The 14,499-nt window shown below is 36.2% G+C and overlaps 1 protein-coding gene across 1 annotated transcript; it reads left to right on the top strand.

The window, feature by feature from the left end:
* The first annotated feature begins 45 nt into the window (after positions 1-45).
* irg1l (immunoresponsive gene 1, like) lies at positions 46-4,830 on the top strand. Its single transcript, XM_053235217.1, has 6 exons — positions 46-328; positions 895-958; positions 1,127-1,314; positions 1,820-1,912; positions 2,425-2,630; positions 3,484-4,830. Exons 1-6 carry the CDS (start codon positions 125-127, stop codon positions 4,409-4,411), a joined length of 1,683 nt encoding a protein of 560 aa, XP_053091192.1. The 5' UTR covers positions 46-124; the 3' UTR covers positions 4,412-4,830.
* Positions 4,831-14,499: the final 9,669 nt, after the last annotated feature.

Raw genomic sequence — 14,499 nt, 5'->3', positions numbered from 1 at the left:
TTTGTGTGGAGTAGGAGGAGTTTCAAGGCTCTGAACCAATCTCTTGCCTCATCTTGAAGGATTACATCATTGGTCAAATGCCAAGACAATAAGGTTCCTGCTCAGATCATGAGAAATCCCACCCATGTTGCCAAAAAAAGGTTTTGGAAGTTCCGCTCATGTTTTCCTTGAGAGTATCATGCTATATAAAGAGAACAGGAAGACTCACCTGGGCATCACCTACCAAGACTACCTTACGTCCTGCGCAGAGACAGAGGAAGATCTACTTCAGACGTCCCCAGAAATAATTTCAACCACACAGAGACACAATATGCTTCTCAAAATACAGGTAATTTGACTTTGTGCTTTTTCAGGATGTCAGTGTTAATGGATAACAAAGTTGCGGTGCAAAAGTGCCTGTTTTATATATATATATATATATATATATATATATATATATATATATATATATATATATATATATATGTATGTATATATAGATATATACACATGTATATCAATTGGTCTCATTGCCAAAAATATTCTGTAGTACACTAATTTCTGCTTTTTTTTGCTTTCATTTTTATGTGACAACTTGTATAGTCAACAACATCATTTACTCATGATTTATATAATAACACTTTCATCATCTCTTGCCAAACAAATATATATATTTTATTGGAGAATAAAAGGTATGCATTATTAGATGATTTTTTGACTATCTAGTAATCGAATTAGATTAAAAATAATCTAATAAAACTTCATTAGCTGGACTATTTAGAATGAGCAAATGACTTTGAGGTGAGTCAGCTTTACTGAACCAGTTATGCTTAATGGAGAAAAGAACATGGCACATGCCTTGTGTTAATGTTAATACACCTATGTTCTATGTCACTGATTTCTTGCATTATCTAGAGATCGATCAGACCAGTGTCCACCCTGTCTGCAGTCAGAAGACTCCATAAATCTGCACTAAATGGTGAGCCAGCTCTACTAGTCATTGCATACATTTTTATATTGGTCAGGTTGCACTACGATTTAAAGTAACTGGTTGTACCAAAACATATTTATCAGATCACTTGGTTGGTAAAACAGCAATGAGAGCAGACTTGTCTCATCCATTCCATTCTTCCACCTGTGTTTTCAGTCATGGAACGGCCTGCCCCTGAGGAGTCTGTAACCAGTAGCTTTGGCCGATTCATCCAGAGTGTGCAACCAAGGCATCTGTCACCAGTTGTACTCCAGAGAAGCAAACGCATGGTGCTGGACAGCATTGGTGTAGGGCTGCTGGGTAGCACCACTGAAGTGTTTGAACTGGTACTCCAGCATTGCCAGGTAATGGCACAAAAAACAGCAGCATGTTGAGTATAAATGTATAAATGAGTAAAAATTAGTATAAATATATACTTTATTTGTCTGGCATAGCATATGCTAGATTGAAACAGCGAAACATCACACTATCGCACTAGTATGCACTATCGCAAAAGTAGGTTTAAAGAAATGGTCTGGTACACTTCTCAGTATAAGGAGAATGTAGAACATTTTCGAACAGAACAATTTTAACCATCACCAATCAGCACAGAGTTATCACCAAATGCTGACCCTTTAACGATGGCCTGAACTTTATACTCTATTTTACTCCCTCCACCCCATTTGGCTTTAATATGTATGTGCTTTGTCTAGACTCTTAAGCTTTTGCTTAGCCCCAAGCCACCATTTGTACAGAAGCAGTGCTGTATTCAATGCTTACACAAAGTCTGTCCACAGACTATTTTGGCCCAGTCCAATGTGTGTAGCAGCAAGCAGTCAAGTGATCCGTCTTTTCCCTTTTCTCCCAAAGCACATGTATGCTCCCGATGACATCAGCTTTGTCTACGGGCGCAGTGGGACCAAACTTTCTCCAACTCTGGCTGCCTTAGCCAATGGAGTAGCAGTAAGTATTCCTATTCATACTGTGTGTCATAAATTACATCTTACAAACAATGACTGTCATTTCCAATGGAGTAGTTTCCTTTTATCAGAAATAAATGATTTGTGATGATGAACTCCAGAATATGAGAAACAATGAATCACAGTGTTTTATGTCGCTTTCATTTTCACTATTACCACACTCAGACAGTAAAGAATAAAAGTGAAGACTCTCTACTCAATAACATCACTACTAGATTACATCAGGATATTAGAGGCACCCATCTGGGTTTTGCATTTGCCATTTCAAAGCCAGATAGGCCATGGAATTGTTATTAAGCCTTACTCATATTTTCCTGTGGTCAAGTGTTAATCCACTGATGTGTTATTGTTAGACTAGGGTAGACAGCTAAGAGCTACATCTTGACCTGTCTAACACACAGCTTGCATTGCCAAGGATAAAACAAAATGTACCCACTAGGCACCATTTAATTAAAGCAATGCACCAGCCATTGTTGATTAGCTGCTCTTCCTCAGGTTCATTCCATGGACTTTGATGATACCTGGCACCCTGCAACTCATCCCTCTGGTGCAGTGCTTCCTGCTCTCCTTGCCATTTGTGACATGTTGCCCAAAAACAGCAAGCCAAGTGGTCTGGACCTCCTGACGGCCTTCAACATTGGCATTGAGGTCCAAGGTCGCCTGATGAAATTCTCCAATGAGGCTCACAATATTCCCAAGAGGTGAGCATTGCTTCTATAGCACACACAGTTCTCTATAAAACACCATAAAACAAGGGTGAGCAACCATCATAACAGGATACCTCAGTGTTCTAATATAGTCCCAAAATGAGTAATAGTAGTACTAAATGCAGTAATATTTTGAGGGCAGCTTCAACAGAACTGCCACTGTGGTAAACAACGTGAGTATTCTCCAAGCCTTTACAGAGAAGGGAGAGGTTGCACCAACTGGATTTACAGTCAGAGGAGGTTACGATGAACTCATTCAGACAGGTGTTCATACAAACCACTTCTGTTTATGGTGTCTGTATTGCCCTGTTACTTATGTTTTTATTCCCAGAATGGAATGAAATGACGAATAATTTGTTATTTCCCTTAAATGTTCTTTAAACAGAAACACTTGTGCCTTTTCAATGATGTTTATGGACACCTGTGGTTAATAGCTCATAAGACTGTTATTACATAAAATGCTAGCATCATAAAAATTAATTTAAAAAAAGTACGGTCTTTGTTTTCAAAATGGCTACAGATTATCCTTATGAGATTAGGTTGGTAAAAAAAATTTTACCAACCTAATCTCATAAGAAATTTGTATTGATTCAAATGAACGAGGAAGATGTGGGTGAATTTCTTTAAGAAAATGAACGCTAACCTTGCCCTTAAATGTAACATTTTATACATTTTGAGTTGTGTGAATTCATATGAGTATGCAAAAATGAGCCAATGTTGGTCTTTGATTTTTAGCCATAAATGTGGTCTAGAATTTTGTATTTGTCCCCCACTTTTCAGGATATTTTTGAAAAATAAATGCATCTAAAAGCATGAATTTGATATCCTTTTTGACTTCCTTTCCAAGGTTCCACCCCCCTAGTGTCGTAGGAACACTGGGCAGTGCTGCTGCCTGTGCCCGGCTCCTTTCCCTCAACCATTCTCAGAGCAGCCATGCTTTGGCCATCGCTGCCTCTTTAGCAGGGGCCCCAATGGCTAATGCTGCCACTCAGTCCAAGCCTCTGCACATTGGCAATGCCTCTCGTCTGGGCCTTGAAGCCGCCCTGCTGGCCTCTCGTGGGCTGGAGGCAAGTCCCCTGGTCCTGGATGCAGTGCCTGGGGTAGCTGGCTTCAGTGCTTTTTATGAAGACTACACCCCAAATCCAATGGTGTCCCCTCAAGAGGCAGAACACACATTTCTTCTGGAGACGCAAGACATTGCCTTCAAGCGGTTCCCAGCCCACTTGGGCATGCACTGGGTGGCTGATGCTGCTGCCCATGTCCACAAGGCTTTGCTGAGTCTTTCTGGAGGAATCATCTCCCCAAGCTCAGTGCAGGAAATCCTGCTACGGGTGCCACGCTCTAAGTATATTGATCGGCCCTTTCCAGAGTCAGAGCACCAGGCACGTCATTCCTTCCAGTTCAATGCTTGCACCGCCCTGCTGGATGGCCAGGTAACAGTGCACTCCTTCCAGCCTGAAGCACTACTGAGGCCAGAGCTTCATGCCCTGCTCTCCCGTGTCCGAGTAGAGCACCCCCAGGACAATCCAGCCAACTTTAACTGCATGTATGGTGAGGTGCAGGTCACTTTGGTGAGTGGTATTGTGCTACAAGGCCATTGTGACACCTTCTATGGCCACTGGAGGAAGCCACTGAGTGATGAGAGCTTGCGCAACAAGTTCCGCAACAATGCCAGTGTAGTGCTGCAACCTGAGAGGGTAGATGGCATCATAGAAGCTGTGGAGAGGTTGGAGTTTCTGTCTGACTGCAACCCACTGCTAGCTCAGCTGCAGTAAACAGCTTATTTGTGTTAACTTCAAGCAATTACTGTATTTTCTAATGAAGGACACTTATTTAGAAGGAAAATGTATGACAATTTGTACCTTATTTGTCTAAATAAGGTTTATTTGCAGAACTTATTTGTTTTCTCTTTTAACTTGTTGTCTATGAAAAGTACTATACTAGACAATGACAGTGTAGCTGACTGCAGCTGTTTCTCTGAAACTGAAAAACAGTACCCCTGAGACATACAGTACTGTAATTTACTGGGAAGGGAAATAAATTGTAGATAACTATATTTGTAAACTGTAATACATACAACTCTGTTTGGGAGCTCTCTCTCTCTTTATCCCTTGTATACATTTCTTGTCATATTATTTTATTTGTTTGCAATATGACAACAATACATACAAATAAAACAAAATATTTAAATCCATCTCTGTTGTTCATTACATTCCATTACTGAGCTATGTGATAATTAGTTTTATATGATAAAAAAATTATATATAGTAAAATATTTTATTGTGAATATATCATTAAAAATATAAACATAAACATTAAAAAAAACAATATTATTTTATGCCCCATAAAAGCCCCTAGTAAAAACTTTATAATGGATTGAAGAAAGAAAAAAAACATATATAACATTTTACAAAATTGAATTCCTAGTTTCTGTCATGTGCACAAGTACACAGTACAATAATGCAATGAAATTCTTATAAAATCTTATCTGTTCTCCCGCAATGACATCACAACAACAGACACAAACATTCTATCACATAATGTGCAATTAACTTAGCCACATTTTATCTGAATCTATTCATATAGTAACATATTGTATATTATATAATATATTAACATGGTATACTCAGACTACGATGATGTCTATGCAGTATAATAAATATTTTATATGGCATAGTACTAACCCTATGTGTTAAAGATTTGGTTTCTAAAGCCATATTTGTTTTTTAAGACACTACATATATTTTCCCACAGAATACAAGGTTAGAGCAGTGAGCAAAGACGAGAGAAGGAAATGTTCTGTGATGGTCAATCTGTGTCACTGATTTACCTCAACAGCTTCAGGAAGTCAATAGAGACATGTGGCACTACTGAGGGCATGGGAAGAGGAGCTGTGTTTTGGAAAGGAAACACAAATATCAAAACATTCCTCGTTCCTTCCGTAATGTTCTGTCCTGTGGTGTCTGAGGGAGAGTTTGTGGAAATGAAGAGAGGTGACACCCTCTTGACATATACACAAATGCACACACACACACACACACACGCACACACACACGTTTGTCTTACTTTCCTTCTGAGGATGTTCCACTGACATAATTATTAATGCAACTAATTAACAATGTGCTACAACCGAAACCCAATCCCAAGCATAAGTTTAGTTTTTTAAATAAAAGCTACCGTTAATAAATAAATAAATAAATAAATAAATAAATAAATAAAGCAGTTTCCTTCATTTGGTACCAGCCAAATGTCCTCAAAAGGTCAAAACTGTCAAATATTCCTATCCTTGTGTGGAAATATCGTCCCCACTAAGATATAAAAACATCCCCACAGACACACACACACACACACACACACACAGACACACACACACACAAATACCATTCCCTACCCATCAAGCCTCTCAATGTTTTAACAGCTGAATCAACAGAGGTGGTGTGCATGTATTATTAGCCATAATATTTGGACATTTTATGCTTATGGTTTTCTGTTGAACATTTGTCTAGGTAGGTGGAAAAATGTTAGATGTGTTTATTTTTTTCAAACTAATTAAATATTATTTTCAGATTATATTGAAACTGCAATGATCCAATCTTCCTGCAAATGATACACAATACAGTTAGAGAATATCACTAAAATATTGATTTTATTTCCAATTTCCAGTTGAATATTAAAGGTACATTAAACTTTTTTAACCTCATGTGCAGTTCCAAACTAGTTGTCATCAAATTGTAATCAAATGAACACTCTTCGGCATAAGCTTTTGACCGAGATTTCATAAGTCTCATTCTTTAACTAGTCCCTTCTCGGACTGCAGCCAATGGATCAAATCTATGTTAACTTTGTCAGAAGTTCCCAGATTGTTTAATAAAAAAAAATAAAAAAAAAAAAAAAACTTTATAGGGAAGCTTTTTTGCTTTAAGCTGCAAGGTGTTTTCCTGTACTTGTTGCAATTAAAATGTGATTTTGAGTGATAGCAAATTGTCAGAGACTTCTACTTGTACTTGGTTTGTGAATTTTACCTGCTGACGTGTGTCTTTTTATTCTCTGTTTTTTTTTTTGTTTGTTTGTTTGTTTGTTTTTTCATGTGTTTTTCTGTACTTTATGCACTTCAACAAATAATGTTGGGTGAGAGTGAGGCAGTCAAGGCTACTATGTGCCTTTACTGTGTGTTTCATTCACTGTTTTGTGTCTTTACTGCCACCTTGTTTTAGCTAGCTTGCTAATCATAGGCAGCTAGGGATGCATCAGCTGAAGGTGTGTGTTTGGTGTTTTTCTGTACTGCACACATTTAAAACCAGGTTATACCAGCCAAGTTAGTCAACTAATAAACACAATAAAGTTCTATTATCATAACACACCTCTAATCATAAGGAGACTATAATGGCAGCAAACAATTAATTTGTCCTCTGACTACATCTTAGATTCTACTTGGCTAAAAGTATGTAAACAAATATACAAATAAAAAATTAATGATCATTTGATTTTATTTCTAAACACATGAGAAACAATATTTTTTCACTTTTGTGATCAGAAACTGCAGATGCAAATTTTAGAAGTGGTATATATAGTTATTTTTAAAAAACAAACAAATCTGATATTGTCAGGATATGGACCAATATAAACTGGTCAAGACAAGCTAAAGCAAGGATGTAAGGACCTGGATCTGGTAGACTTTCCTCTGTATTCTGATGACTATGTCTATTTGTGTGTGAAATAAGGAGATAGTGATAATAAAATTAACCAGTGTCTGTGACCCAGATTAACAGTAGCCAGTGTAATGCCACAAGCCTCTATGCAGCATATAGGCCAGGTTTTAAGTGGGTCTAGGCCTGGTTTTACTTTTGGGTCATTTCTTTGGGTCTTTATGTCTTAATTTTTTTTAAACCAAAGTACACAGATACCATGGTTTCTAAACTAGGCACAAAACAGAATGAAATAGAAACCCCAGACTTTTTGGAAAATGCTGTCGCAAATATAAGCCACATATACAGTAAATGCTATCTGAATGAAAAATCATAGCAGTACAAGGGAAAGAACATACCATCCAAGCTTGCTCACACAAAGAACAATACTATCTATGTCTTACGCCAAAAACAAACATGTCCTTATAGCTTAACCCTTTTTCCGAGCGGAATGTTTCCTCATACTTTTGCCTTTAGTGAGTCAGTTTCTTTCAGTGCACATTACTGTTATCATCTAATTATTTTTTAAACAAAACCACAGTGAAATATTAAGTCAGTATGAATACAGATTGATTTATGAATACAGATTGAATACAATGATTTATTCATTTTCAAACAAAGTTTCTTGTCATTGAAATGTACCTAACATTTGCCTGTTACAAAGGCTATGTTTGTGTCATTTTGACATGAGAATAAAACCAATTACAAAAGTGGTAAAATATCATTTGACGTCAACTGCTTTTTGCAAAAATAAACGATTAACAATTCTCTCGTTATCTTATTATCTACATGTACAAAACATAGATGTATTTAAGGATGGTCATTATGTATTGCTAAGACGTGAAGAGAACACAAGAGTGATTATGCCAAACAGTGATTACAGTTATCAAAACCCAGTTAAATTGTAGAAAATCTTCAGTATTATACATACATGCCAGCTTGGTGAGATTCAGTAATACAGATAAGCAAAATAAAATGAATAGGAACTTCCTTCTCTTAAAATCTGATAAAACACAAATACTATTGTGTAAATCTGTTTGAAATCAGGCTAGAAAAAAGACAAAAACTAGTTTTTGCGCAATAGTAAAATGACTTTAGCACAATTTTTTTGAGTTGCTCTTAATCCTTTCAGGCTGAAAGACCATAATAATTAACTACACATTCAGTACAGCATATGCCTTGGTGTTCATAATAATTATTTATACCATAGCATTGTTGTATTCTCAAATCTGATTGGTCAGAAGGTGTTGATTAATTTTCTGAAACAGCGCAGCTCAGACAATAGTGCTGGCTTTAATTCAGTTTATATCAATGCACTGGTTCTAATGCATTATTTTTTCTAAAGTAATATCTCATCATGACAACAGCTCTTCTAAGGTTAATGATAAACGGATTAAAAAAATGTTATTTTAAAAAAAAGATATTGATATGATTAGGTTTTCTGTTCGAATACATTTATTTAATATTTACGGAAATCTGTGTGTAAAAGTTTTCAGCCACTGGAGAGTTGTCAGGACAGTTTCCAGTTTCTCAGTAGCAAGACAAGTTGCATTTTTTTTTATTAACTTCAACACTAAAAAAAACTGGTAAGGGAACAATCATTTATAACTGCTGTAATATAAATGATAGCAGATACTAACTTGTCTCACACATGTTCCATAACATTGAAAGTAATTATAAATGGTAAAAAGAATGATGAGTTGTTAACTAAAAAAAATTAAATGGTAATTGTTGGCAAATTGCTGTGGTATAAGAGGAAACAAACACTTTGACACATGATATTGTGGGAAAATAATCCACTTTGTGGTGATAACAGCTTTCTGCTTCACGCCAGACCACTTCACACCATCCTGTCATATATTGTTTTTCTATAACAGTATGTCTCATTGTGTTTTATTCCTTTGTAAGGAAATTAGGTGTTTAGGTTAAGCTGATGTATTCTCCACCAAAATATGTAGGAGATTAGCAGATCAGCTCAGAAGGGGAAATTTATAAACGTAATATTTTAATAGCTGATCAACTATTCGTCCAGGGATAAGTTGAAATGAGTGTATTTATTAATTGTGTATGGGATATTACCTTCATGGCCGCAGGCCTTGAGACCATTTATCCTAAATATAATGAAACACTATATTAAGAGCACAGTAACAAGATCGGCAGTTTAAGGCAGTAAATTAGAAGCACAGAGACACAAGACACTTGCCTTTAAAAATCAGACGAGACTTTATTACTATTCTAAAACACAGAAACTAATCTAACACAAACACACACACACACATGTAAACAGGGGTGAAATTGGCTTTGAAAAAAGAGTGAATGAAATTCTGAGTTTCTAGCAGTTCTCAGACCATGACCTGAACGAACCACCAACTTATCAGTTTAATTTAACATTCGGTTCGTTTAGAAGGGCTTTAAACTTGTATTAAATGCACCAGTTCAGCGAGAATCTGGAGGTACTATACTTGCGTTTGTGTTGCCAGGATTCCGTCGTTGCGTTGTTGGTTGGAAGGAGTTTCCGGCGATGTTGATTGGTCGGTGGTCTGGTTGGCCTTATGTAGCATCTCGAAAGACCAATGAGGAAGATATCCAGACATACCAGCTGTTATTGATACACTCACAAACACTATGATACCTTGTAAATGATCAAAAGCATCATAGTGACCTGGTGGCTATAAGCATGATACATATATGGAATGATATTAAAAGAGGCAACAAGTTTTCAAACTATGGCGCATCATCTTAAAAGTCATTGTTCTTACAGGAGATGTAAAGTAGCCTTATGTAGTCTGTTAAAGCTGGGTTCTGTGGAATGTGTGAAAGGTGGTGAACTTTGTGTGCCCGTATTTATTAATTGTGTATGGGATATTACCTCCATGGCCACCGGCAATAATGAAACACTATATTAAGAGCACAGTAACAAGATCGGCAGTTTAAGGCAGTAAATTAGAATCACAGAGACACAAGACACGTGCCTTTAAAAATCAGACGAGACTTTATTACTATTCTAAAACACAGAAACTAATCTAACACAAACACACACACATGCACGCACACACACACACACATGTAAACGGGGGTGAAAATGGCTTTGAAAAGAGAGAGAATGAAATTCTGAGTTTCTAGCAGTTCTCAGACCATGACCTGTACGAACCATCAACTTATCAGTTTAATTTAACATTCGGTTCGTTTATAAGGGCTTTAGGATTCCATCGTTGCATTGTTGGTCAGAAGGAGTTTCCAGCAATGTCAACTGGTCGGTGGTCTGGTTGGCCTTATGTAGCATCTCAAAAGACCAATGAGGAAGATAAACAGAGTGAGGCGCGAACCCGGCGGAGTCTCGTAGGCGGGTTGCAAAACTTTGATGAATGGTTCACAGCAGTGTGAAGGCGAGAGTTGGAGGCTTTGCAAGGACAAGTCTCAGAGCAAGCGTGATCTCCTCATGATGAACTTCTAAAGCTCTTGGTTGATGAGACTTCCTTCAGATGTGGATGGAGACTCACATGAGCTGTTAGTTGAATACAACTCCTTGAAGATGTTGGTAGAGACTCCCTGAAGATGTGTTGGATGAGACTCTTGCAAAGATGTGTTGGATGAGATTCAGAGTTTCCTTTGTGTCAGGGGGTTTTAACCCTTTCCAGTTGGGCTGACCCCAAAGTGCTTACTCCAATCAGTAGGATCTTGGGGCAGGGTGTAAACTGTATTCTCCACCTCTGACACTAATTAACATTCTGGTCTCTTAGTTATGTGCTTTGCAAACTTTGAACAAGGTTAAGTTAGAACTTTAGCCAGGAATTTTGGTAACATGCATGTTATACATTGTACTCAACTTCACATTATACCAACCCTTAGGAAATTCAATAGTGATCAAACACATACCAAACACAACATACTTGCTGTTATTGATACACTCACAAACACTATGATACCTGTTAAATGATCAAAAGCATCATAGTGACCTGGTGGCTATAAGCATGATACATATACAGAATGACATTAAAAGAGGCAACCAGTTTTCAAACTATGGTGCATCATTTTAAAAGTAATTGTCCTTACAAGAGATGTAAAGTAGCCTTATGTAGTCTGTTAAAGCTGGGTTCTATGGAATGTGTGAAGGGTGGTGAACCACCTGAAACACCTTTGTGTTTCTGGGGAGAACAAAGGTCCTTGGGTGAGTCCCCCCAACCAGTCTTTGCTTTCCTTGCCTGTTTGCTTCAGATCCTACACTTTACTTAGAAAAGCCATTTGCACTCAAATCAGTCACAGCAAAAAACACTAAACCAACAAAACCACACACCGTTTTATTATTATTATTATTATTATTATTATTATTATTATTATTACTATTATTAAAATTTTTAAATTTATTTATTAAATTATTATTTAAGTGGTCAGAATGGTACATGTTATGTAACATCTTATTTCTGACTTAACTTATATCTAGAGATAAGGTAGCTGATAGGTTTGCTAAAGGAAAATGAAATGATTTACTCACATGCTGAACTCACTGAACTTTTGCTACAAGGAAATGCTTGGGTGAGTAGTTCTGTGGAAAAGCCCCATTATAATCTTCTCAGAAGACACCTTTTTATCACATATCATTTTTTACTAAAAATACATCAGATCCTTGTTCCTTATGATAACCCAAATATTGACATGAAGTCAATAAAGACCTATAATGAAGTCTTTTATAATGTTCATTTTGGTTCTGGAAAATAACACCCAGGTTTAATGACGTTGAAGTAGAAATTTTTTTCCATTCCTCAAATGCAAAATACTTCCTCAAAACAATACAATACAATACAATAAAAAGCAAATGTTCAGAAAGAACATCTAAATAGGTGGAGGTCATAAACCACATTTAAAAGGTCAACATTTAAAATGTCTCTAGAATTACATGTTTAGAAATTAGAATAAAGAAATGATATAAAGGTTAATAAAGAAGTAGTGCAAACCCTTATTAATCTTAAGACCCTCGCAATAACAATGGAAGATATTGTGAGTAGTTGCAAAAAAGGAAAAATACTATAGGTTTAAATTTTTTCATCATTTCATTTCTTTATATATCAGAGTTCAAAACAGCAATCTAAGTATTGCCCTATTGAAGGAGACAACAGTAGAAGTTACATAAGAAAGCGACTTTGTTTACACAGCTGGGCAAATTTGATTAATGTCCACAGTTCAAATTTGAAGTCATCAATACAATTGTTTTTATTCTTTTATTTAGCTCACATAGCAGCAGTGGCTGTAATTGATATGTAGTACAAGCAGTGCGTGTTGAGTTGTACAGGCAGACGTAAGCTACTTAGCTATCTACCAAAATGGAGATTTCATTATGGATTTTTTTAGGATTCTTCTGATGGTAACTAGAACTAATTTAGGGCTTTCACATCAAAAGGAGTGAATACTTATACAATCACAACTTTTACATTTTTATTTGTAACTAATTTTGCAAACTATATTGACCTTTTGCTCACACTTCAATACTATGGGATATTCTGTGTAGATTTATGACATAAAATGACATGATCATGGGTACTGCTGTTAGGCAAGCTCTGTCTGTGTGTCAGTATGGATAAGGAACTGGACTGTGGTGCAGAACATGAGGATGAGCACCATATGGGGAAAAGCCCCATTACACAGTCTTCTCAAAAGAAACCTTTTTATCACATACTATTTTTTTCTAAAAACACATCAGATCCTTGTTCCTTATGATAACCAAATATTGACATGAAGCCAATAAAGACCTACAATGAAGTCTTTTATAATGTTCATTTTGGTTCTGGAAAATAACACCCAGTTTTAAGGAAGTAGAAGAAGAAAATTTTTTCCACTAGAGTAACTCTGGTAAAGCTTTAGTTAAAATGTGATTAGGAGTAGTATAAATCCATTCCTCAAATGCAAAATACTTCCTCAAAACAATACAATACAATACTATAAAAAGCAAATGTTCAGAAAGAACATCTAAATAGGTGGAGGTCATAAACCACATTTAAAAGGTCAACATTTAAAATGTCTCTAGAATTACATGTTTAGAAATTAGAATAAAGAAATGGTATAAAGGTTAATAAAGAAGTAGTGCAAACCCTTATTAATCTTAAGACCCTCGCAATAACAATGGAAGGTATTGTGAGTAGTTGCAAAAAAGGAAAAATACTATAGGTTTAAATTTTTTCATCATTTCATTTCTTTATATGTCAGAGTTCAAAACAGCAATCTAAGTATTGCCCTATTGAAGGAGCCAACAGTAGAAGTTACATAAGAAAGCGACTTTGTTTACACAGCTGGGCAAATTTGATTAATGTCCACAGTTCAAATTTGAAGTCATCAATACAATTGTTTTTATTCTTTTATTTAGCTCACATAGCAGCAGTGGCTGTAATTGATATGTAGTACAAGCAGTGCGTGTTGAGTTGTACAGGCAGACGTAAGCTGCTTAGCTATCTACCAAAATGGAGATTTCATTATGGATTTTTTTAGGATTCTTCTGATGGTAACTAGAACTAATTTAGGGCTTTCACCTCAAAAGGAGTGAATACTTATACAATCACAACTTTTACTTTTTTATTTGTAACTAATTTTGCAAACTATATTGACTTTTTGCTCACACTTCAATACTATGGGATATTCTGTGTAGATTTATGACATAAAATGACATGATCATGGGTACTGCTGTTAGGCAAGCTCTGTCTGTGTCTCAGTATGGATAAGGAACTGGACTGTGGTGCAGAACTTGAGGATGAGCGCCGTTGGGTCGTACAGTACCTCAATAAAATGTTTCAATATGCTGGACTAGTCAAAGACTCATATAAAGGGAGGCATCTCTTTTGCCTCCCTAGAACCCAATATATTGTGAAAAAGCATTCATGCATTGATGTTAAATAATAAAGTAATTTAGCTTATTATTTAACATCAGCTGGCTATATTTAAATATGTTTTCCTGTGTTCTTTGTTAATGCCAGGTTAGACTAGATTCCAATAGCTAACATAATTGGCTAGGCAGCAAATCTATCTTATAACTAATTCTAAAGTTTTATTACTTAAAGGACCATTTTCTTCTCATTCATTCATTATCAAATTATGTAGAGTTAGTCACACGTATTGCAGATGACAAGCTCAAATGCGACTTGGATTAGTCAGCAACAAACGTACAGAGATTGAATGATGTTTTGTCAAAACAG

This window comes from Pangasianodon hypophthalmus, chromosome 7, assembly GCF_027358585.1.
Source record: "Pangasianodon hypophthalmus isolate fPanHyp1 chromosome 7, fPanHyp1.pri, whole genome shotgun sequence".
Lineage (NCBI taxonomy): Eukaryota > Metazoa > Chordata > Actinopteri > Siluriformes > Pangasiidae > Pangasianodon > Pangasianodon hypophthalmus.
This window is presented reverse-complemented; position numbering and strand designations above follow the sequence as displayed.

Coding starts and splice junctions, on each gene's coding strand:
- irg1l (XM_053235217.1), top strand. CDS start 125: ATGTTGCCAAAAAAAGGTTTTGGAAGTTCCGCTCATGTTTTCCTTGAG. Junction 959..1,126: donor CCATAAATCTGCACTAAATG/GTGAGCCAGCTC, acceptor CTGTGTTTTCAG/TCATGGAACGGCCTGCCCCT. Junction 1,913..2,424: donor CCTTAGCCAATGGAGTAGCA/GTAAGTATTCCT, acceptor GCTCTTCCTCAG/GTTCATTCCATGGACTTTGA.